A 26463-nucleotide genomic window follows, 5' to 3' on the forward strand; every position below is an offset into this window, starting at 1 on the left:
TTTTTCATGGCACTCTTTGGCCATGGTCAGCCTTGACTGACGCACACGGCATACGATTCCGAACATTTTCAGACATTTATGGTAGCACATATGAGCAGTGGTAGGCCAACTAGTGTACCGCGACAAACTAATACAGTGGTATAATGAGTAGGAGACACAATTTGTTGTACCACATCCTTTAGACCTACAGTTTATAACGGGCAAGCTCTGTACATTGCAAAGACACGAGTACGTCAAGTCACAGGACATGATTTACCCTACAATGTACCCAGTTGCAATTCGTGCGCGCTAGATTTCGTAAGAAAAGTCATCCAAGTATATCCTTGTATACTTAGCAGTGGCGACACATTATGTGCCAAATACCTCAAAACTTCACGGACCGAACTTCGTAACTAGACAGATGAAATGGAAAAAGAGCTTCGAAAGTTAGACATGACCTGGGATTGGACCCAAGATCTTTGGCACGTAAGGCCAACGCTCTACCATTTAAGCCACTGATGCCATATCACAGCTCATGCAATGAACCGTATAGCTTACATCCAGATTTCAATTGAGCCATCCCTCCAAGTTGTGCCATAAAATATAATAGATTGCCCACCACTACCATTCCTTTATCTGATGCAATTTTATATAGAGAATGGCTATTCGAAACAGTAAAGCATCTCTCATACACAACAGGATTCTGAGCTAATGGAAAAGTTGTGCTTGTGAGGACATAAAATTAAGGGCGGATGAGCGAATAACAAGATAATTAAAAAATCCTTTTTTTACAACTGTTGGAAGTGGAAAATTGAAAAAAAAAAGTTTCACGTCTTTCAAAGCTGCTCGCACGTTTGATGTAACAATTTTATATAAAAGATATTCTTTATTTTTTCATTTTCGAATTCATTTCCGAGCTACTTTTGTGACATTTTTATTTTTCTATATATACATGCAGCACATGTATGTTAACATGATAATGGAGAAAGAGAGATGAAAGTGTTAATTGAAAGAACTTTGGAATGTCGACGATGTCAGTCGATGTCACGAGTTTTGATTCGTTTGTTGCTTTTATCATTTTAATTCTTTTATGTGCTATGAATGTGGGAGGAATTGAACAAGATTGAAGTTGAATGAATGATCAAAATTGAATGTTTGTTGGATTTACCAACATCCAGTTAATCAGGTCAAATTGAGATTTAAATGAACTAAGCTTATACTGCGCAACACTAAGCTATTGTTCCTTAGCCCTATTAACCTAAGTAAAATGGTATAAATTAGGTAAGTATAAGTAGATCCAGTTAAGTAGTTCAGCTGATTAAGCTTTTGAAATTCATTTGATTCAATGCAATTCTAAGTTAGCTGATGCAGTTATGGAAATTCAGCTTTTGTATGTTAGCTGAGTAAGCAATTGAAGCTTAGCTGAATTTAACAGATTCAGCTTACTCAGAAATTGTATTTCAGAAGATTTAATTATTGCAATTTAGCTTACTATGATATTCAGTTTATTTTTATTGTAGTTCAGCTAATTTAGCTGAATAAAAGCTAAATTCAGCTATTGCAATTCAGTTTACCCAACAATTCTAATTCAGCTGACTCAATTTGTTGCTATGCAGCTGAATTCAATCAATTCACCAATTAAAGTTCATCAATATTGATCAAAACTAAATTGTTCCTATCTCAATTAAGCATTTTCTAACAAAACAGTGGTTAATTTCTATTTACATCACATGATATCACAACTAACAAACAAAATTCCAATCAAATGGAGACTAACAAATAATTTTAATCAGAACTCATTATTCAATACATCCGTAGCTATGGACATATATCAGATCATCATAAAATGGAATAAAATTTAGTATTTTTTTGTGTGTTGGATATAACCAAAATCAAATTTACTTTCCGATGAATAATAAAATCAAATTACATCATTAGACCACAAAAAACAATACACAAAAATAGTGTAGGATGAGCATTTATAAAAAATTTCTAATTTTCATGCTCTATTTCAACAAATTTTAATTAAAATTCCACCGAAAATGAATCAAAATCATTAGAAAATAAAAATGTTTTGTTGCTATTGGTTGGATAGTTCGTGGTCCATTTTTTTTAAATTAATTAAAACAAGAGTGAGGACACAATTCAAATAAAATTCCTATATTGTCCACTGGCATTTTTGCACTGACAAAAGCAACGTATAGAAATATATATTTTTTTAATTAAAATCGCGACAATGGCGTGACTCATGAGAGGCAGCAGCAACAGCAGCAAAAAATTCTCAATTATTTTAATTTTTTTCACATAGCTAAGTGCCGTTTCTGCTGTTGATTGACAGCATAACAAGCTCTCAGGGAAAAAAAAACAACTAATAATTTTATTATTTCATTAATTTGCAGGAACAAAAAAAAAAGTGGCAAAAAGGAACAAAGTTTTTTGATTTTTCGCACATTATGTGATATTTGATCTTCTTTTAGTTTGTTGGCCTATTTTTTATGGCATATTCAATGGTGTGAGGACTAATTTTTCGCACTTTGATGCTGATAAACAAAGCAACCAAACCTTTTCTGGATCTCGCATTTCAATTCAAACTTAAGTATTTACTCAGCTTGCTTATTGTCTTGATTTTATTGTTTAATTGGCAAATTCACCTGCATATTTCAACTCTATGTACATATATGAACAGAATAAAACCTTATGTACGTACAACATATCGAGTTTCACTCATTTCAAACAAGACAAATGTGACAGACTTCTTCACATACACTCTTCATTCATTTTCTTTCTGTCTATTCTGCTTCTTCTTATTTTTATCGGATTCTTTTGTTTTTAAAAAATTCTCTTCATTGCTAGGTTTGAGTTTTGGGATGAACTTAAGTGATGTACATGAATTATCTTTGTTTATTTTATTGAATCATTGATAACTTGATTAATTTGATTTTGTTTCAATGTTTTGATGAAAAATGTAAACAAAAACTGATCGAGTCCTTCAAATTCACCTCAACAAATTCACCATATTTAGTTCTTGAACTTGATAAATCCGTTAGAATTTAAATTGTAAAATGTTTCGTTATTTTCATGAAAATTGTATAAAAACTGATCGTGTCCCTGAAATTCACTTTAACAATTTCACCACATTCAATTTTTGAATCTGAATAATCCTGTCCCTTAAATTTACCTCAACAAATTCACCACATTCAATTTTTAAATCAGAATAATCCGTTAAAATTGTAAAATGAGGTTAGTTGCTTTATAAACATCTACAGACTACACTTTACAGTCCAAAAACCCCCAAACAAAACTCATCGACGTCAAAAAGTAAACGACCCAATGTCTACATATCTATGAAGACAATAGAATGAAAATCTGTCACATTTTTATGTTGGAAACATCAGTCAGCGCTTTTTTTTTTCGAAGAAAATTGCTTTTTAATTTTGTTTTTCTCTTTTCATTCTAATTGACAATTAAATAATTATGGCTGACGCCTTTAAAATAAGATAGATAAAAAATTATGCAACTCACTTGTATCCTATCTTCGGGTAGATCTGTCTTTAAAGATAACATTTCGCGGGCATAAACGTCTGAAAAAAATAATGAGAGATTTAACGATGAAATTAGATAATTAATGTTACTGAATATAATTAGAAGTGTTCATTAAATCATTACCTGGATAATGAGCCTCTTTAAATGCCTTTTCAAGTTCATCTAATTGATAGCTTGTGAAAATTGTTCGACTGAAATTATGATGGAAAAAATGCGGAAATTGGTGGATGAATGAGAGGAAAATTTTTTTTTTGTATTTTTTACCTGTGGCGTCTCTTCTTTTTCTTCTTTTTGCTAAATCCATTAATTCCATCGACTGTAAACTCTTTGCTTGGGTCTATTGGCTGTGCTGAAATGGGAAATAAAAGGGATTAATATTTTAATTAACAAAGTTTTAATGAAATGTTTTGTTAAATGGTCAATTCAAAGTTGAATTTTGAAAGGAAAATTGAATTTTTAACGGTTATTTTAAATTTGACTTTTTAATCGAGAATTTGAACTTAAATTTTGAACGGAAAATTTTAATTTGAATTTTTAACGGAAATTTAAATTTTGAAATTTTACCTGAAATGAGAACTTGAATTAAATTCAAAATTAGAATTTTGAGTCAAAATTTAACGAAAATTCTAAATTTGAACTTTTTACGAAAGTCAAAAAGTTTAAATCTGAAATATCCGTTAAAAAACCAACAAAATCTCACAAAAATCTTCAACATCTCAAATTGAAATACTTCCACAAATTAAATTCAATATACAATCCCCATCCCATTCCTCCACATAATTCCTCAAACCACTGAATCATTCACAAAATCAGCATTTCAAATAACTGAAATAGCTTGCTTATTTATCTATTTATCGATTATTCGATTTCTCTTTCTCATTTCATTTCAATTGGCAATTGCATCGTTTCGAGAATATTATTGATAGATAGATAGAGAAAAAATGTCGCATCCCGATTAGCATATTATCTCGATTTCCTATTCAATACATTGAGTCTTTCCTATTGCATTTAAAGATACACTGACTTTATCAGAGATATGGATGGCAATTTGCATTTATATCCATCAAGTCGCGATGCTGATGCATAGACATGATCAGCATCAAAATGTGTTCATCGAGATGGAAAGACATAAAGTTGTGTCTCCAATGTACCATCAATCATATCTAATAAAAATATTTTTCAATCATAAAAAGGCAAAGGATGTGCCGTAAAGTTACTTTGGGTGTTGTTTGCTACATGCTTATTTCCCACTTCCAATTGCTGGATCGTTGGAACGCGGAGAAGGCAATAAAAATAAATCTTCAATGTACGGATGGATTTATGGAATGGCATGCGAGAGCTTGCGACAAAAATATGAGGCAAAGTTTCCTATTTAAATTTCCGTCAACAATTTTTTTTCGCAATGCCGTAGATTGGCAGTGATGTTGAGAAATGAAAAAAAAATTATATATCTCAAAAAAAAAGCTTCACTCGAGCATAGATAATAACGTTCAAATTGGCAATTTTCCTATTTATGATAAAATATGAATTCGAGATGTCGGCATGAAAAATTCCACTTCCATCTTGCTGCTTATATTTATTCCGCGTATTTTTAATACTTTTTATTCACTTGCTGTTTTTACATTCAGTCAGGGCTGATAAAATTCATGAATCTTTAATGGATTTGTTTTGATGAAACTTGTGCTTACATCCCTGGATGTTCTTCTTGCAAAACAGAGGGAGGAAATTTTTCCATCATCTTCTTCCATCTCATCGTCTTAAATTCCATTCATCGTTATGTAGATTGAGATATTGATCCAAATTGAAGTATTTAAATAAATTTCTTAGATTCGCAGATTTAAAACATTTCATCATGTTATGAAAATTATTTCTTTAAAAGTTTTATTTGCTAAAATTAGGGGAATTTTGCGAATAAAGTAGGCTTTGCGATCAAATTTTGTGTTTCCCGAACAAAGTAACGGATAAATTGATTTTGAATTGAAAATTGCTATTGTAGTTGATTGCCCTTTGTTGAATAGTAAACATTGAAAAGTGCTTTAAATTAATTATTAGACAAATTCCTATAATTTAATTATTAGAAGCTGATTCTGACTGTTGATTTGAAGATTTTTTGACTTAGGAACTTGCTTAGATCATTTTAAATGTAAGTATCGAGTTCATTGCTTCCAAAAACTTATAAAAATCAATAATTTTTGTAAATTTTAAAGAAATTTCTCGAAATCACTAAAAATATTAAAAATTCTTATTCATTTACAGCCATAAATGAGTTATATTAAGGATATCATCATAAACAATCTACCAAACAGCTTCCATTCATCAAAAGTGGAAGATTAAGCTTCAAAATTTTCAACTCAGAAACACCCAATTTGCTGCATAAAGCAAGATTTAAGGACGATAATGACTTTCAAGTCTTTAACAGTGATAACACAAGTGGAAATGGAAGTGCTAGATAGCATCATTTTTCAATTAAGTTAATGTAGCATAAGTGCTTTCTCCGAATGGCTAATTCACAGCCATCTTTCTTGCTAGTCACTTTTATTATTCAAAATTAATTTACTCTACTGCCAATTTTTTCATTCTGTCTCCATGCTTCCTTACAAGTGGGAGGAAGCTCATTATGTTCTACTACTGGATAAAAAAAGTCATCGACATTCAAAAAGAAGGCCATTAAAATTCAATTATAACATTGAATGGAAACCTGCTGATGACTGACAGACTACTGCTGTTAAATTTCATTGTTACACACACAGAAAGTTTAGTTTTACATACTTGTTTTCTGTAAAACTAACTCAGACAAGTACATTAAAGTCTTACTCAACTTTTTTAAGGCACACAAGGGGTTGAAAAATGTTCATTCGTAAAATTTAATTGGCATTTAAAGAAATTTTTTTTCGAGTGTCGCAGTTTTCAGCTCGCATTTGCGAAATTGAATAATAAAAATTATTGCGCCATCATACGTGGATGTGTATATGTTGGAAGTTGGGTGAGAATATGGGTATCTGTGTTGAATAGGCGCTTTTTTTGAGTGCCATGTGATGTGTGATCAGAAATAGTATTGCACTTGGTATTGGAAATTGGGAGATGGAAGTCAGGAATAGAAGCAACTATAGGTGCCAAATCAGGGAGACTATGGATAGCAATTGATCTGTACGACCAAAGAAGTATGATCTGCAATATTAGATGTGTTTCTGCATACATTGAAATAGAGTTCATCCCGAACAGCACACCGTGTTTGCTATGGAAATACTTCATTGCCATACTGAAGGTAAGGTACGAAGTGGCACTCATGGCACCGAGATGATGATGTCCAAAGAGCTCTTAGCGAGTGGATGTTGACAGAGACAGTGAATCATTGGGTATTGATAATTGACAAAGGGCAGTCAGCGATAAAGGCAGTTTTAGACGTCAACTGAGAGAAAGCAAGCATCATAGCTGATAAGTGTGATTAACGAAGTAAGTAACCCTTTAAGTATGTGATGTTCACTGTTTCATGTGAAGCATTAGGTGCGAATCTACCTCATAATCGAGTATTAGACAGTTAGACAAACCAACAACACACATCCAAAGCTACAAAACCCCTCTCAAAAAACACGACAAAAATGTAATTGAATCGTAAAAATAAAAATAATTTTTTGTGTCGCACTTGGAAAACTCTTGAAGCTCATTTTCGAGGAAAAAAGTTGGAAAGAGGAGTAAAAATTTAATTCAATTGAAATTTACGCACGCGGAACTTTTTCTTCATCTGCACACATATATTTTTATTTTACTTCCTTTTATTGCTGCTCATTATTTACTTACGAGCGACATTATGAGCTGCTTTTTTTGGGGAGAATTAAGAGTGGGGGAGATGCAGCCATTTTGGATTGGGAATATTAAGGCAATTTTTCATTAATTAAAGGCTTTTTGCTGTAAAGCAATCGTATATAAAATATAATAATAATAAACGAAAATGAAAATGTGTAATATAAAACTAATAATGAAATTCCATCGCATAATGATTTCATATTAATTCATTTACAATAGTAAGGCAAAGGCAAACAACTTTTTTTTTTTCAAATTAATTGAAATGAAATTTACCGTAAACAAAATCGATAATAGAATAGATCCTACACATATGTAATTTAATTTTAGGTATATTTACATGCCCTGTTTATTGTAATCGATATCATGTCTGATTGTTTAGTTCCTCATTTTCTACTCATGTGCATTTTATGGACAATGGGCATTTTCTGGTCCCTAAAATTTTCGCTTCATTTCTTCCTTTCACCCCTCCACGGAAGCATTTTTTTTTTTGTTGTCCATCCACAATAAATGACCATTTTTTGACTTTAATTGAATTAACTCTACTGAAAATACCTCGATAAAGTATGGGAGAAATGTGCTGAATATTGCATGCATATACAGGGCCTCTTTTTTTTGTGCACAAAAGGCAAAAAGGGAAAGTTGAAAATTTATTGTAATTGGCAATTTAATCAAACATGCGGCAATAAATGTAGATTAATGGGCGTTTTGGGGACATTTAAATGCCTCTATATGGTTTCATGTGTTGACAATGTTATATGAAAGGTAAAATTTATTTTTTGTTGTGGACTTAAAGTTTGTTCTTAGTCGATTTCAAGGTTATGAGGTTGTTGATGATGGTTTATGCTTATGTTCTTTGGAATTGCATTGAATTAACATTGAATGTTTTTTGTTGGTCAGCTAATCTGAAGAAATATTGTATTTAATAGAAATTTCAATTTTTTCGCATCTTTTGATGCAAGAGAAGATGCAAAAAAAATTTGAAAAATTGTTGATTTTCCAAAATTTTCAGAAATTTGTGAAAACTTCTGCTATTGCATCTTTTGATGCAAATAAGTTGCATAAAAGATGCAAAAAATTGTTATATAAAACTAAATTTTGCATCTTTTGATGCAAATAATTGAAAAATTACCAATTTTGGCGTCTTTTGATGCAAACTTCTCAAATTTCTTTTCATAATAATTCGAAAAACTGTAAGAAAATTTTACATTTTTGCATCTATTGAAGCAAAAAAGGATGCAAAATTTTTGAATTATTTCTGATACACCATCCTAAAACTTCCTATTATTCTCAAAACAAAAACTATTTTCATGTCTACCAACCTCAAAATCCCTTCATGACTAATTTCACAAAAGCACCAAAAAATATCCCCAGAAATGATTAATCCTCAATTCGAAACTTCATTCCTAATAACATTTCCCAATAACACGAAAAAAGACCAATTCCGATAATCTGCTTACAAAGCCCAACCACGCTTGTTTCATTTTATCATGCCTGTTGAGGAGGGGAAACGATAAATACCAATTTAATTATCAATTTCAAGTGGATGTCTTTTGTGTCGCTTTCCAAATCTCGTTCCTCGAAAACCATTCGCAGAAAAAATTGCTACTCAAAAAAAAAGTATACAGTCTGCGTCTGTATGAGTAAGTGCCATTCAACAATCCACTTTTAGAATTGCCACAGTTGAGGAAATACACCGTAGGGCGTAATATCATCTGTAAAATTAGGTTGCAATCCAAAAAATGGAAATAAAAAGAGGTTTTGTGTCATCCATACAGAAACAGAAACAACAGAACGTAAAATGCGATTACACAAAAAATGTGCGTAATTGGAAAATTTTTATCGCTTCTTTGTTGGATTGACTCTTATCGACAGTAATTCCATTTTTAAAAAAAAGTCTCTTTTAAAGCATTTTAAAAAAAGGGACGAAAATTCAATTACTGTAAATTGCTAACAACTTTTTTTTGTTGCTGTATGTGTAACTACCTCCCACAAAAAAAGAAGTCACCCGCTGACTGAGCACCAAAAAAAATTGATAATTAATTATCGTTGTTGTTGTGCCTTGCTTTGTCTTGTGTTTCTAAAGAATATGAGAAAGAGAGGCAAAATCCATGGAGTAGGAACAACAACAACAACTACGCAAAGAATCTATATCGATTTTTTTTTGGCAGCCACATTTGCCGTTCTTTTTTTTTTCTCTTTCCATCTCCAAAGAAGATTTTTAATTGCCATTTATTTCTTCATTTGTGTGAGTGTCTCTATTTGTTGAGCTGAATGGAGCACAAAATATGGTTGTGTGATTTTGTTGTTGTTGCTGCTGTAGTCGACCGACCATATGACATTTGTCAATTAAGGAAATATTTCTAATGAAAATTAACTTTTTTTTGTGGGTAATTTGATAAATTTTTGAGATAATTTTGCGATATTTGCTCTAAAGGAAGCAGATACTTTATCATATCCAATCTATCTCAAACACAAATTGTATTAAATTTCAAGTTTTATGCTTCTTTAATGGCACAAGGCTATTTGTCATTGAAAATTGATTGAAATTTGAGATTTTAATTGGAAATCACTGACTATAATTGCTGTTATTGTTTGATAATTGCTTATTTTCTTCTTTTTGTGCTGTTTTTGCAATTTTAGGACCGGAATTGTAGATTAATTTAGTTAAAATCACTTATTGAAATATTTCACGTGTTTTCTGTGCGAAAATTGATTAAAAATGAAATGTTAGCAGAAAGGGTTTGCAACTATGAAAAATTCAAATTACAAAAGTCCGTTAAAATCTAAATCACTAAAATTGTTTCATTTTCAACTCAATGACATACAATTCAAAGCAAATGATCATTAACTAGTCATTCGATTGTCATTCAAACATTTGCGTAAACAATAAACAGTTTCGTAAGATGTTTTAACTATAATAATTCCTATCGACAGTTTCTTCGCTTATTAATTCTTCTTATATCCATTCAGTCGCTACGCTGAATTGTTGTTTGCATTAATTTATTGATTACCGTGTAAATAAATGGTATATAATATGGGTATCTTTATAGGTAGCTGCATATAGTTAACTAACTACAATAACAACTGGAAAAACAACAAAAAACTTTTGACAAATGTAGATCAAGTAAATAGCCAGTTAGATGCACATTTTGTTGTTTGCACTTCAGTTTCTCTTGTTTGGAGAATAGCCGCTACCTAGTTTTTGTTTGCTGTGCTGTAAAAATGTTTTAAACACTTGTAGCAACTTTAAATGAGGAGAAATAAAGTCATTAAATGTTTGTTGGTTAAATAGACAACTTTAAAGAGATCAGAAAGTGTAAAATAAATGGAAATAAGAAGATAATTTTAATTCCGATGCAGTTTTTGTTGTTTATTTATGTAGACTGCACGTACTATTTGTTGATACAGATGTGGATAAGATTGAGAATTATTAACGGTTAATTTCAATTTGAATTTTTACATATCATGATGTGTAAAACAGTGAAAATAGCAAATATAAAGGAAAAGACATAAAATTATCAATCTAAGGCTATTTAAGAGTAATTCCAGTATCCAAACCTCGACAACAAGCAGTCAACGACACAATAAACCCACCAAGCATTAAAAAACTTCAATTTTTGTTCATCTTGTGCCATAAAAAAGAGAACAATCATCCAGCTGATTCAATTTAATAGTAAGCAAATATCTTCAATTTCCTTTTTTTATTATAATCTGCAATTATCCTTTCATCATCATCATCCCAGCAACAGCATCAACCCAACATTACAATTTATTCCAATCCACTTTTTCATTTACTTCTATGTATCCATCGAGTTCCTTTTTATCTCTCATTTCTTCTTACATTTTTTTCACGTCATCGTCGTCATCATCATCAGCACATTGTAAGCATCACAGAGAATATTTGCAAAAAAAAGCAGCATTTATTGACTCAATGTTACATAGAAAATGCACAACAAGTTAATTATATTGTTATGGAACTATGCACTCACGCTTGAATGGCAATGAACTGAGACTGAATATTCTGTTCATTCATTTCTCTCATCATTCAGTCATGTCAGAAGAAGAAGACGAAGAATAAAGAAGATTATTATATCAAAGGGACGAGGTGCAATTCGCCATTTTGGAAAAAAGAGTGCATGCAGCACACAGTCATGTCAATTTTTCTCTCTAATGCGCGCTCTTTATTACTTGTTATGTGATTTCTTTTTGTATTCATCGTGAATGGGAAGAAGGAACTGAATTTAAAGCGCATTTTTTTGTTCATCAACACACAAAAAAGTAGTCAAAAAAAATAGGGAGAATATGAGATGATGTACAGACGGCAGAGAGAACAGAGGGGTTGAATATAAAGACTTAATGAAAGGTAACCATGGTGACATATCAATGTGTGCGTTCATAAACATGCTTGATGATTTTAATGATATTCTCTCTCAATTTTTATATTTTGTTCCTACACATTGATGCTGATGCTGCGAGTTTTTTTTTGTTTGTGTCCATTCAACATGTGATCGATTTAGATAATTGTGTATGTGACTGACTGTTAATTGTCAATTTAATACCAATTTTCATCGTATGTCCAATGATGACATGAATGGCATGTCTTCATAATTGATTTATTTGATTATGATTATTATTGACATGTATGTCATAAAAGAATTTTTTTGAATGGCTTTATTGGAACTAAATTATTTTCATTTTCATGATGGCGAAGTCAATTCCTTTCCAATATTTTCCGTTTGACGTGTCATATTGAATTGAGAAAATATTGAGTTTAAAGTAGCATAATCGTATTCATTAAAGGAAAATTCAATTATATTTGTCAGGAAATAGTGGCTCCCCATTCCTATACCCCATAATTTAATAGTAAATTGCATTTCCTTACATGGTATGTTTGCACTTCCAAATGATGTTTTTAGTTGTGGAAAACCTGCAATGAGAAAGATGAAAAGAAAAATTTTCTATTTAGTAAATGTTACATGGCTATGGATTATCATTTAGAGGAGTCTCATGTGTGTTAGAATGTTAGGAAGGGATGTAATGGATGGCAGGTTAGTTTAGTTTATGGTAGTTTTGAGTCAAAGCGTTGAAAATGATGCAAAACTTCTGTTTTGATTGAAATTTTGAAGCCAATGCTGGCAAACAGAAATTTTAGGAGTACCAATTTTTCGAACTCCTAAATTAGGAGTACCAATTATTCGAATATATTTGAATATTTTAAAACCGTTACAAAAATTTTTGTTAAAATTCTTAATTTACAGCTGTAATTTTTCACACAAATCATTAAAAACGGTTAAGAAGTGTTGTGTTATTAATTGTAGTAGTTTTGTAGACACTGGAAACAGTTTATTTAAGTTTGCATAAAGTTTTTAACGGTCAAAAATTTGAATTTTTTGTAAACACTAACACCACGACAGAAAATGGCTAAAATTTGTAAAAATTTGATTTGCAAAATTTTCTACTTTTAAATGAGTTTAGTTAGTACAGAAGCATAGTAAATGCTTTATTATATGCTAATCTAGCTAACTAAAGCTAGAAAATAATGTATCTTTTTATATTTGTTTGAAATTTTTTGATTGAAATTTTGCAATATTTTACAAATTTTATTGTTTACATTAGCATACAAAATAATCGAACTCGGAACATTTAAAATTTTTCGAGTTTAACGACATAACCTCTTGTTTGCCAACATTGGTTTTGAAGCAAAACTTCTGCATCAATAATCAATTTTGAAGCAAAACTTTTGCGTCAATATTCCAATTTGAACCAAAATGTTTGCGTCAATTGAAATTTTGAAGCAAAACTTTAGCATAAATAGTCAATTTTGAAGCAAAACTTCTGCGTCAATGTTCAATTTTGAAGCAAAACTTTTGCGTCAATAGTCAATTTTGAAAAAAGCTTCTGCATCAAAAGTCAGATTTGAACCAAAATGTCTTCATCAATAGAAATTTTCCTCTACCCACTCAATTACACCATCCAGGTAAATCCCCCCAATCTCCCCATCACCACCACCAATTCCCCAAGCCCAGTCTCATCACAAATTTTTCTCACATCATCAATGAGAATATAAATTGCAATGACATAAACATCACTTCTTTATTGACATCAATTTTCCCAGTAAAGTGTCAATTTGACAAGCACTTCACTTACATGAAGGAAGAATAAAGGAAGAAGTAAAAAAAAATAACAAAATTTATTGATCTTTATCGCTATTTATTGCTTCCTTTATGGATTGAATTAAAGACATCTGTCAGGTACGTCTCTAGTTTGTAATAATTTTCGTATCAACTTAATTGCTGCTCAAATTTGTCTTGTGGACTGTAAAGTAACGATTAACGTCATGTAAGTATTAAGGATAATCTCATTGTATGGATAATAGCCTGTTTGTTGTCACTAATCTCTTAACTATTTAACAATAGACTGTAAAAAAATGTGGTTTAGAATGGGAATCAATGTAGGTGTGCTTGATAAGTGCTTCCTGATAAAAAGGGCAAGGTGAGAAAAAAAGGGTTTTTATTTGAGGATTATCCCTTTTGTACTTCTTTTTTTAAGTTTCTTGTTAAAATCGTAAATACAGCACATTTTTTTTTTATTGTTATTGTTCAGCAACAGAAGTGAAAGAAAAGATGCAGAAGGTAGAAAGTTGAAAGGATGCTCAAATAACACAACATCAATTCATACAACATAAGCAATAATAAAAGAAGAGATGATTATTATTATTATGGATCATTTTAACAGCATCATTTAGATGTTGGCAAAATAAAACCCAACCTTCAAATTCCTTTTTTTTTTTGGTCGTTTGTCTGACATACAAAATGTTTTGGATGTATTTTATTCATGTAAGTTAAATTAAACCATAAAAGGGTTCAACAAAATTGCTACTTTAGATGATATTTAAATTTAATATGAATGAACCTTTTGAGGATTGGAAGTATTTCTATTCAATTGTTACAGCAACGACTCTTTAGATTTTGAATATGTTTGACTGCTTTTAGAAATTAGAGTCAACATTTTCGAGTTTTTGAAAACTTAAATTTTAATTTTGAGTTTTTAAAAAAGTTTGAATTTTGAAATTCTAAAAAAACGCGGGATTTTGAAAATTTGAAAAACATTGAACTTTTTGAAAAACATTGAATTTTCAAATTTTGAAAAACAACGAATTTTGAATTTTTGAAAGCAAACAAATTTTTTAGGTTTTTGAAATATGTTAAATTTTAAATATTTTAAAAAATGCTAAATTTAGAAAACATTTGAATTGGAGATTTTGAAAGTCATTAAACTTTGAAAATTTTGAAAACTCTTAAATTTGAATTTTTGAAAATTTGTAAGCTTTGCATTTTCAAAACACTTTTGAATTTGAATTTTTGAAAACTTTTAATTTTGAAATTTTAAAAACTTTGAATTTTGATATTTTGAAAAAGTGTTAATTTGAGAAATCTTTTGTTTTTGAATTATTGAAAGACTATAAAAACTTTAAATTTCAAAACTTTTGATTTTAGATTCTTAAAAACAGACAATGTTTAAATTTTTGATGATCGTAAAGTTTGAATATTTGAAAACAGCTAAATTTTGAATTTTTGAAACATTTTAAAATTTGAATTTTTGAAATCTGTTGAACTTTAAATTTTTGAAAAATTTATTTTCAATTTATGAAAACAGTAAAAATTTGAATTTTTGAAAACCGTTGAAAGTTTAAAATTTTGAAATCTTCAAAAACGCATATTAATCTTGTTAAATATGTATTTTATGTAGGTTTAATGCATTTTCAAGCTTCAAGTCTTAACAAAATCTTCAAAATATTCCAAAATTACAACATTCAGCCACTCAAAATCTCTCATTAATTCAATCAATATAATTTTATTCAAAATGCCTAGTCTCATAAAATATCGAACCATATTTCATCACGTCTCTAAGCCTCGTCTACATGACAAAAAAATTGGGTGTTGACAAACCCAATTCTCATTATTCATTAAATTATCTGGAAATGCTACAAAAAAAATGTGTAACATTCAAAATTATCTGATCGAGCCCAATTTATTACTCATTGATTATTCAATTAACTCATCATATAAAGGTAATTTGAGTAAATAACATAGACATCAACACATACCATCATCATAATTTTTTTTTATATCAAATAGCTGTTATTGTTCATTTGAATGGCATGAAGAATTGTATAATTTTGTGGATATATCCAACATTTTACTTTCATTTCATTGTGAAGTGGCTTTTAGATCTTTCATAATAATCCCATAGATCTTACTAATTCTCATAAAAGACTAACAATTATTTTCAATAAAAAAAGTGACTTTATTATGTTTGAGTGATGATTGTTATGAATTATAGCTCAAATCATGATACACTAATAAGTGCTCATTGAGCTTCATGCTTTGATAAACCTCATGTGAGAAAAATAGTTTCAGTTTTTTGGGAAAAATTATTTCTTGCTCATTTAACCCATTCGCGACCGAAAAGATGCTATCAACAATACATGATAGTGACGATGCTCATATCAGCATAAATAATCATCTCAAATTACCATCAATAGCCAATTATAGCAATTAGTTAATCATTTGACATAATTAGACTATTTATGAATCTATAATTTAAGTTTTTTGTTCAAGGTCGTAGCTTGTTATTCGTTCAATAATCTCGCATTGGATGTAAAACTTACAACATGAACGATAATTTGATTAAATAGTGTGAATTATTAGGGATTTTAAAGAGCTATAATTAGTTTCAAGATAGCAATTATTGTGTCAGGCAATATAACAATTTGTAGTGGATTTTTTGCTTAGTTCTTGGGGTTTTCAAGTACTTTGTTCTGTGATTCTAACGTTTGACCTCATTAGTTAGGCTGGAAGAGTTGATTTGATAGTATGGGACGCTGTTACTAGGGAGAAGTATTGGATTTTGTGTCTTGGGTTCAAAACAACGATAAAAACTGTTCAATGAGAGTTGTATAGAGAAATAATAGTTTAAGTCAGCATTTTGCTACACTCTCTGCCAACCCCTAGTAGCTCAGTAAGTTAGATAATTAAGAACACTTGATATGTAATTAACAGAGCGTGGGTTCGAGTCTCACTCGAGCTATGTTGTGGTTAAATGTATTTTTTCTCTAGTAACTTGTTCTAGTAAGGTTTCAAATAGGATTCATGAGTCAATATGCTTAATAAGCAAGCAATCTGGATCTTTTTCAAAATTTAGAAGATTCCAAGAGCACGAAACTGATCTCTTGGAAGTTCCTTGAATAAAAAAGCTTTAAATGATCCGTTTTCACATTTCTAACATCCCAATAAACCCAAAAAGCCACGACTAACTGACCAATTCTGCATCTTTGAATGACCTTTGCATGACTCGGCTCTACATCGACAACTTTCACGTCCCGCAATATTCAAACGACCCCCAAATACCAATTTAAAGCATTTCAAATCAACAATATCTAACCACCCCTGCCAATTAACACACAAAATGTAAATTACACACTCAGCGGTCAGTTTGACAATGTGTAAGAATGGCAATTAGAATAAAATGTGCATTCATTCAAAATCTCATGGCATAGACGCGTCCATAAATTAGTCAAAAAAATTGTTATTTCTGTTGAAAATGTAGCTCGTCATAATTTATGACAGATTTATGATGGACATGCTGACTTGGAAATATTTATTCATATTTTGAATTGAACAGTTTTAGTAGGAAAGGAAAAGTGATTTGGAATTGACCATATCCGGTACCAACTCTCTTTCAATCTGACCAATTTGCGTTACTGACAATCGAAAAAAAAAGTTTTTCAAGACTTTTTTTTTGTTGTTCTTTGGAATATAAATGCTCGATTTACGTCTTGTGGCTGTACATACATATGTACATGCTGAATAGAATAGATAGATGCTTGTATGAATTGATCCTTATCGAATTTCGTCTTCCTTGTTAAATTTCTCGTATTCAACTTTCTTTTGTATTGACAATTGAGTTAAGAATGATTTGAAATAGAACACCACCAATAAAAAATAAGGCAAAACTATATGGGCAATCAATAATTTTTTTTGCTTTCTTATTTTCTTAAAAAAAGAAGAAAGATTTAAAAGGTTTTGAAGATAAGGTTTCGCAGATATATTCTGTGAAATTACTTGGATTGCATTACAAGATGATGGAAATGTTTTCAACTTTTTTGCCAAAAAATTATGAATTTTTGAAAACTTTTGAAATTTCAACTGTTGTTCATGCTTAAATTTTGAATTTTGAAAAACAGTTAAAATTTGAATCTTCAAAAATTGTTTAAATTTGAATTTTCAAATTTCTTCGAATTTGAATTTTCAAAATCTTTATAATCTTCAAATTTGAACTTTCAAAATTTTCAAATTTGTATCATCAAAAATTGTTCAAATTTGAAGCTTCAAAAATTTTTCAAATTTGAATTTTCAAAAAATATTCAAATTTGAATCATCAAAATTGCTCAAATTTGAATCTTCAAAAGTTGTTCAAAATTGAATCTTCTAAAATTGTTCATATTTGAATCATTAAAAATTGTTCAAATTTGAATTTTGAAAAATTGTTCAAAATCTTCAATTTTGAGTTTTCAAATTTGAATTATCAAAATCTTTAAGATTTGAATTTTTAAAAATAGTTCAAATTTGAATTTTTACATAAAGTTTCAATTTTGAACAAAGCTTTAAAATTTGAAAATTTTGAAAATTAATAATTTTCCCCAGATTCCCATTCCTTCAATAAAATATCACAAAAAAAGACAGAATATTTAACACATTAAAAAAATTGTGTAGGAAATGAAAAAATGCGATAATAATAGGATACGAATATCAACAACCACAATATCGCAGCCTCAATATTGAATTTACAGCCTTTTTACAGCTCTTTCATTCCATCTATTGTTAGCGTAAGACTTTTCATGCAGCACAACCTCAAAACTATTTCTTTTTCCTCATTTTACCTGGAAATTTCCAACAAAAAAAGTTGTGCAAAAAAAAAACAAGAAAAATATTTTTTTTATATTCCCATTCTCAACCCAATACTTTCGTTCCTTTTTCTCTCACTTATTCTTTTCTTAAGAATGTTGTTGACATATCCTTGTACACATGGGACGTGTTTCAGTTGTTGGCAGCTCATTTTTATTTCTTCAACATCATATTTGCTACCATGTATTTGCCTCGATGCCCTCTTTTGCACTTACAAGATGTTTACATTATGTTTAACAAGATATTTCAAAAACACTAACACTTAAGTGAACATTCACAATTTTCTTTCTTATACTTTTTTTCGTCCTTTTTAAGGAGATTTGTTCTTATTGTTGGGATTAACATCTGAATTATGACGTCGGATTAAACGGAAGGATTTGCATAAATTCCTTAAATCCTTTTTTCCTAATCCATTTAAAGAAAAAATCCCGTCGGAAGTAAGAATTAAAAGATTCTTAGAAACATTGTGGCATGATTCAATAAATAAACCGCCTACAGATGTTCCTCAATTTTTTCAAATGAAATTTCTTCATTCATTGACTGTCATCGAGTTTTGGTTTTGAACAATGCAGGCATCAATTTCTTTTATTTTCTTCTTCCTTTCTCTTTTTGAAAATTATTAAAAAAAGAGATTTGAACAAGATATTTGATACTTTACATCACTAGCGTGCTAAAAAATGCGAAAATATAAATTAAATCATGACTGGATTGTCAAAATCTACTCAAAAAATGTGTTGAGTAGCGATGAATAGCTGAATAAAAAAAAATTCACTTATTTACCCCTTTTTTAAGCTTTAAATACACAATTAATGACGTCACTAATGTGATGATGAGAGAATTTTACATTAGTGTGGATAAAAAGGCACTTTTTTGTGTCTTTGATTCCACCGTTCGTAATTAGACTCAAGCTTCAATTGAGAAAGTGTGATGATTTTCAATTGATAATCCATTTTCACACTTTATATTTTCACATCTTTTGAACTCAAGTCTTTTTTTTGCCATTCTCACTTCGTGCATAATTTTCACACTCATAGACAAATCTGCAATGTGTGAACTTTTTTTTTTTATTTGTAATTTTCTTTTCCATGTGCATAAATTGTTGTTTGAGTTTTTTTTTTGTTTTCATGCTTTCATTATTTCCATATTTTTATAATTCTTTCTTCCTTCATACACTTGTTTGTAGATACTTGGGAGCTATGATATTGTATGGATTAGGATGAATAGTTAGGGAGGATGGAGAGAGAGATATAGGTGATTTCAAGGTTATGTCACATGGAGTTTTAGTTTTTGGTTAGTTTTTAGTTCATTATTGTGTTAAATCAATAAATCTTTTATTTGTTTTGTTAACAATCTATCTAATTGATGTTTAACAATTTGAAAATAATTTTCAAAAGTTGTTTAAAATTTGAAGATTTTTAGTTTCATCGAAAAAGTTTTGAAATTGTAAATTTTAAACTGTTTTTTGGTTTATAAATTATGAAATATTAACCATTCAAATTTGATCACAGTTTGCTTAGTCATCAGCAATTAATTTTTAAAAATTTCAAATTTTTGTAAAATTGTCGAAAATGTTTTAAAATTGTAATTTTAAATCTAGTTTTTGAATTAAAACTTCATCAATTTTGTTAAATTTGATCGCAGTGAGCTCAATCTGCAATTTAATCAGCATCAATTTAATTTTAAACAAAATTTTCAAGAATTTCAAATTTTTGAAAGAATTTTCTTAACTTTTGATTTGTAAAACTCAAAATTTTATTGTTTTAAGATGTTTAAATTGAATAAATTGAAATTCCAGTTTTACTTTTACAGATTTCTGATGATTAATTAGCATTGAATTTGCTTAAATAGTCTTAATTGAGTGAAAAATTGTGAAATTAATCAATTGTTTACTAATTTCATATTCACATTAAACTTTCAATTTGGGTGAATATTTAGGGTTGATATTTCCATAATTAATTCTTAGTATCAGAGCTCAAAATCGACTTGAATTTTGTATGGAATTAATTCGACTCAAGTCAACTTTTCCAAACAAAATCAAAGTTCACTTCAAGCTCTGCTTAATAGCCTCGAGTAAATTAAGAACAGGGTAAAATTTAATTTCAAATTTGAAAACAACAAATTTTTATAATTTTGTCGCCAAAACCATCAAAACTTCCCCACAATTTTCCCGCGAACAGCCTACACAAAAGAAGGAATTTCTCGCTTTCACACCTCGCATGAATTGTCTATTGTTTTATATTTTTTTTAAAAAATATATGAATAAACATAAAAAAAATATGTTGGAAAGAGTGAGTGCTAATTTAAAAGAGCAGAAAATCAATACTGCCATGAAAATTCCTTTTTATTGACGCTACATAAAAAATTTTCCAATTAACTCTTGTGGTGAGTGCCACCGAATAAAAAAGTCGGATTTTTTTGGGAGTTTGAATAAATTTTCCAATTGTGTCACTAAAATATTTTTATTGCATTTTTGTAGGGTCGAAATTTAATTTATTTGTCATCATTCTTGTCTGTTGAGCAGCTTTTTTTTTTTGAAATGAAAAAATCTCTCTCTTTTATTCTCAATTGGAATGTTTCGCAGTGAAAGGAGCTAATGAATAATTTTTTTCTTTTTTATTCATCGTCGTCATCTCCTTCTTCTCTGCGTGTATGTCGCAGATGAATGTAGATTATAATAATAAACAAAAAAAGCGTTAAAGGAATTTCAGTTGGAGTATTGTGAGTACGTAATTGAGTAATATAATACTTTTGCATAACCTCGTGACCAGAACACCGTAAAATCATTAATTAATTGCCCTATTATGTCTAATTAAATAGCATATTATATTTCATTCCTATCCAATTTTTTGTTTATGAACCCGCAGAAATTCCACTAATAAATTTTTTTAACAACAATAATGGAAATATTAAAGGATTTATCCAACACTATTTTAAGATGGCAATATAGCATTGAATTATGATGCCAAAGACGCATTTTTTTGATTATTGTGAAAGAAAATAAATTTAAAGTATTTGAAAAATTTATAATTAATTTTGAATAATCGATTTTAAACATTCAAAATAGTTTTTAAGTTTTCAAATAATTTATTTCTTGATCTGAATTTCTTTTTTCTGGCTATTTAATTTTGTTTAAATTTAAAGTTTTTTCAAATAATTTTTAAAATTTGAAATTTTTTTAAATCCTATTTTTTCAAATTAAAAATTTTTAATGTTGATTTCTTTTTAAATTTTTAACTTTCAAAATTAAATTATCAATATTTTTCAAATTTTCATAACTAAACTTTTAATCATTCAAATTTTCAAAATTAAATTTTTCAAATTTTAAAATTAGAAAATTTAAAATTTAAAATTTTAAATTAAAAAATTTAAATTATATTCAAAACTGTTGCTAACTAAACAGTGTTTATTTTTGTGAAAAATGCATGAATTGTTGAGTAATAAGCCGAATCAGCAGAAGATATTTGACTACTCAAGTGACTCAAATGGATGAAACCAGATTTCCATCTTCTTAAATGAATGGTTTTGAGTTCGAATCTCACTTTGTAAGATTCTTTATTTCAAAATATGACCCACAAATCGTTTAGACTTTACTTGGCAAGACAAGACTATTCGATTCTAAATTATAAGCAGAGCCCCTAAGTTGACTAGAATTTTGAACTAAAAAGTCAACTCAAGTCGACTCGACTCCATATAAAATCCGAGTCGACTTCAAGCTCTGATTACAAGAAAGTCACCAAGTCAAAGCATCTCTCATTTCTACTCCCAAAAAAGAATTCCATTAAATTCCATTTTTCCAAACCAAATACTAAGTACACAGCCATAACCCATAAAAAAAATAATACACACAAGTGAGAAAAGAAAATATGAGAAAAGAGGCCCCATTGAAAGGAAAAGTGTGAAAAATGCAAAGACAAAGGGATGAAAAAATTAGTTCTTGACATTTTAAGTGTCATCATCATCATCATTGTCGTATTCAATGATGGCAAAAAAAAAATTGTCTCCATCGACATACTATCAGAATCTCAGTCCCTGGCTTTAATAATTTTTTTTTTTTGCTCTCGTTTGAGATGCATCGAAAGTGGATTTTCAGTTCTCATTCATCTAATTAGTTGCGACGTTTTTATAGCGATGGAACGCTGAACAATATGTGAACCTATACAGACACTATTAAACGCCTTTTGCTAATTGAATGCAATGTAAAAAACAAAAGGTTTGAATGAATAGAACTTTTTTTGCATCGGTTCCATGCTTCCAAATTAAATAGCTAATGAATACACTTTTTTTATGCATTATTGAAAAGAGTCTTGAACGAGGTCAGGGATTTTTGCAGTTAATTATTGAAATTTGCTTTTGTTTTAAGTTTATTTTGTTAGAATTGTGTTGAATTTAAATCCCTGCAGTTTATTTTGTTGTTTTTTGTGATGGCTTTTCAGGAACGGGTTGAATTTTAAGGGCAAGGGATGGTGACTTTATGAAATGAAATTATATCACTAGATTGTTGAGATTAAGCTATCAATTTTGGGTAAGTTGAAATATAATTGTAATTTTAGTTCAAACAATCTTAATTTGTTGAGCAAAACAATAACTTTTAAAATTGAAAATTGATTGAATTTTGATTTTTTTTAGTTTTAAAAAATTTGTCAGAAAATTCAAAAAAATTTTTAAAAAAAATTAATTTAAAGTTTTATTAAATTCAAAATTTAACTTAGAAAGTGAATTATTGTATATTTCAGGGTCAGAAACTATTTAATCAAAAATAGTGAAAATCGAAATTTCAAAAAACTTTTAAATTTAAAAGTTGCAATACAAATTAAAATTGAAACTATTGATGCAAATTTTGATTTTTTTTTTTAAAACATGCAATTTTTTAAATTTTTAATTTGAGTCTGATCCTTATTAATTTTTGAAATCATATTTTCCTATATTGTATGATTGAATTGACTTTCCTATTTTGTATTGAAATTCAAAATACGTTCAAATCTATTTAAAAAGCAATAAAATTAAACTCTTGAATTATTTTAAAATTAAATTATTTTCTGTCTTTTTCTTGTTTAACCCAAAGTTGCAAATATTTTACTTTTTTATGTTTAAAACTTGATTTTATAATCAATATTTTTTAAAACAAAAAATTCAAAACAATTGAAAATTTTAAAATTTTAAACAATAATTTTTTAAAAATTGTATTTTAAAAATTCAAATTTTAAAACATTTTTTCAAATTTTTTCAATTTTTATAAATCACAAATCTGAATATCTCAACATTTTCGCAACTACCCACACCTTGACCTCAAACTTCACAACAATTATAATAATAATTTTTTTCAAGTCTTTTCCTCTTTTGTGAAAAAAAAAGTCTCACAAAACAAACATAATTAATTAAAATCTAATTAACAACTTACCAGCCGATTGTGGATGTAAACCAGCTAACGGTCCACCGCCAGCTCCTGACATATTATGAGGCAAAAAAGCAGCAGCAACATTAAAAGCAGCTGCATGTGCATTAAAATAAGCCATTCTCGATGCAGCCATTTGCATTTGATGATGATCAACATGATTTGTTTGTGAATAAATTGAAGGAGTTACAGCTGATACCGGACCGTTAGAAGTACTTGTAATTTGAGAATTAACAGAATTTCCAGAGCTTCCATTTGTCGATTGACGACCCGAATCACTATGACCGAGTCCAAGTAGCTCTTGAATAGCAAACGGTGATCTTTGTGGCATGGTTTGATGTGCCGATGGATAATTGTGTCGATTTAATGTAGCCGTTATCGTTTCAGATCGTATTGCTGATGACGAAATTAAAGAATCTAAATTCATTGTTTTAATTTTATTTTTTTGTCTATTTTTTTAATTATTTTTCATACACATTTTCACTTAGTTCACAACTTTATGTTCACAGATTCCGTCGGGAAATTAATTTTCTTCGTTGCACTTTTTTTTAGAATTTTTTAAAATTTATTTTTTCACGTTTCACAATTTTTATTTTTTCTTTTTTTTCTAAATTTCAAGAATTTTTTCAATTTTTCTATTTTTTAGGGACTAATTGTAAATTTGCATCCGAACAGTTGCGGTGTGATATCGCGATTAAACTGGTTAAATGCTTAATGGATAAAAAATTATGTTGTTTACGTTCCGATGTTACATTTAACTATGCGGAGAAATAGAAAATTTTGATGAAAGAATCTCTCCCGATAATCCCGAGCAAGGAGAGCAGAATATTGTTCAAGATTGATGATGGGCTTTCATTTACCACCGCACACACAATTCACATTCTCCTTATTCTACTTGTGTAAAAAATTTTTCAATCATTAATCATTAATGTTTGAGACTTGTTATTTTCCTACAGAGGGGATTAGTAGCGATAAAATTTTTTTTTTTATTTCTTGTTACACCAACAACAACTTTTCCTTTTTTTTGGTTATGAACTGAGAATATTACGAATATTCTTGTATGTCTATCCGCCGTGCGCGCTCTTTTTTCTTGTGTACGAACCGTTTTGTGGAACGTCAGAATGATTAGTGAAATAACACAAAAATATTATGTGTGAACGAAAAGAAGATATGCGCTTGGTCTTAATGATGATGATGATTCTTCTCTCTTTTTTACCAATACAAACACAACACAAGCCACACCCATATTAAACTAATTTTATCATTACACAAATATGATTGGATGGCATGTAAAATGGTGGGATAATTGAATAATGTTAGAAAATTGTGAGCTATACACTCGGTGAGAGAATGGAGAGTAAAGTAGAATTCAATCGATGGAATGATTTTAGTTGTTGCTCTGACATCGAAGCTGATTTCTTTTTTTCATTTTCACATCATTTGGTATCGAAAAATTTACTTCATCGTTATTTAAACAAGGAGAATCAACAGCAATAACATCATCATGAGAAGATTATCATAGAATAGAGCAAATTTTGGTGTGTTGGAGCTAGTAGGGTAAAAATTAGAAAATAACTCGGGGTAATAAAACTCTGGTTTTTCTCTCTATCTCTCTTCGACTTTTCCACTTTTTGTGCTGTACACATACAGGAGAAACAAAGAGCGATGGATAATCAAGTGCGGGGAAATATTTTGTTGGATGAGAAATCATTGTTATAAATAATTTTTTTTCCTTTTTTTCGGGTGAATCCAATTACTTCTTCATGTCGCTGAACATGTTAATTAAAATTTATTTCGATGTATTTTAATGGATAGGATGCTGAAGTGATGGAATGGAAAATTAATTAGTTTTGTTGTGCGTTGTTATTGCTTAACCGCAACTATCGCAATATATTGATTGGATGTTACTCAAAAAGATATACAAAATTTTCGAGGTTTTGTAGTAAGTGCTTTTGATGTGAAATTTTATCGAGTTACTTCGGAATGGTTTTACGTTTAGAAAATTGTTGAGGCAGGTTGATTGATGATTTTGAGTGTCAATCTACTTAATTTGTTGGATTCTGGTGTGTGTTAGGGCTGTAGATGTAGATTATTGTCTCATCTGACTAATAATGTACCTAAAAATTTAAATTTAATCAAATTTAACTTAATTACGAGTTATTTGCACTTGCTTACCTAATTTGTTAGTATTTTAAGGTTGTATATGTTGATATTCATCTTGTCCAGCTAGTACTGTCTCTAAAAACTGCAATTTAACCAAATTTTACTGAATTTTGATAATTTCCACTTGTTTACAAACAAAAAATTTTGAATTCGCTCTGAAGAATATTTCGAATTCAAAATGAACGTTAAAAATTAATCATCTAGAAAATTGACTATATCATTCCAAATTAAGACTTTCCACTTTTTGTGTAATAATTAAAATCTCTTAATTATGTCATTGTCCTCATTGGCATCCTTAAATACTTTTTTTTTCTCTTGCTCATCTCCCACAGAAAATCTGAAAATGTTCTTTGATGATTCCAATTTTCTTCGAAGAAGTTTTTCGTTCACAGTTCTGTACATACACACAGATTTATTAGCAAATTTTTTTTCTATCCTTCCTTCATTCTCTTCCATCTGTAGTGTCTCAAGAATCTTTATAATGGCACTTTTGCTATTCCATTCAGAATCTAGAAAAAAACTTCTTCATCATCATCATCATCAGTATCTTAATATTTGCATGCTATGTTTCCAAATGATAATGAAACTGATAATTATCAAGCTTTTGTTAGACAC

At 29.4% G+C, this 26463-nt stretch overlaps 1 protein-coding gene across 1 annotated transcript; it reads right to left on the reverse strand.

Annotated features, from left to right (window-relative positions):
• Nucleotides 1-3432: 3432 nt before the first annotated feature.
• Nucleotides 3433-24794, reverse strand: LOC139093904 (visual system homeobox 2-like). Its single transcript, XM_070644757.1, has 5 exons — nucleotides 23692-24794; nucleotides 12209-12253; nucleotides 3787-3871; nucleotides 3646-3713; nucleotides 3433-3560 (listed from the first exon to the last, which is right to left on the reverse strand). Exons 1-5 carry the CDS (start codon nucleotides 24110-24112, stop codon nucleotides 3433-3435), a joined length of 747 nt encoding a protein of 248 aa, XP_070500858.1. The 5' UTR covers nucleotides 24113-24794.
• Between the last annotated feature and the right edge of the window lie 1669 nt (nucleotides 24795-26463).

This window comes from Chironomus tepperi, unplaced genomic scaffold (assembly GCF_022539635.2).
Source record: "Chironomus tepperi strain 1889 unplaced genomic scaffold, CSIRO-AGI_Ctep_v1 contig_346, whole genome shotgun sequence".
Classification (NCBI taxonomy): Eukaryota; Metazoa; Arthropoda; class Insecta; order Diptera; family Chironomidae; genus Chironomus; species Chironomus tepperi.

Excerpts from the sequence above, each read along its gene's own strand:
- LOC139093904 (XM_070644757.1), bottom strand. The coding sequence starts at position 24,112 with ATGAATTTAGATTCTTTAATTTCGTCATCAGCAATACGATCTGAAACG. Across the intron at positions 12,254-23,691 it reads TTTACATCCACAATCGGCTG|GTTTTCCACAACTAAAAACA; the intron begins GTAAGTTGTTAA and ends TTCTCATTGCAG. Across the intron at positions 3,872-12,208 it reads TGGAAGTGCAAACATACCAT|CACAGCCAATAGACCCAAGC; the intron begins GTAAGGAAATGC and ends TTCCCATTTCAG.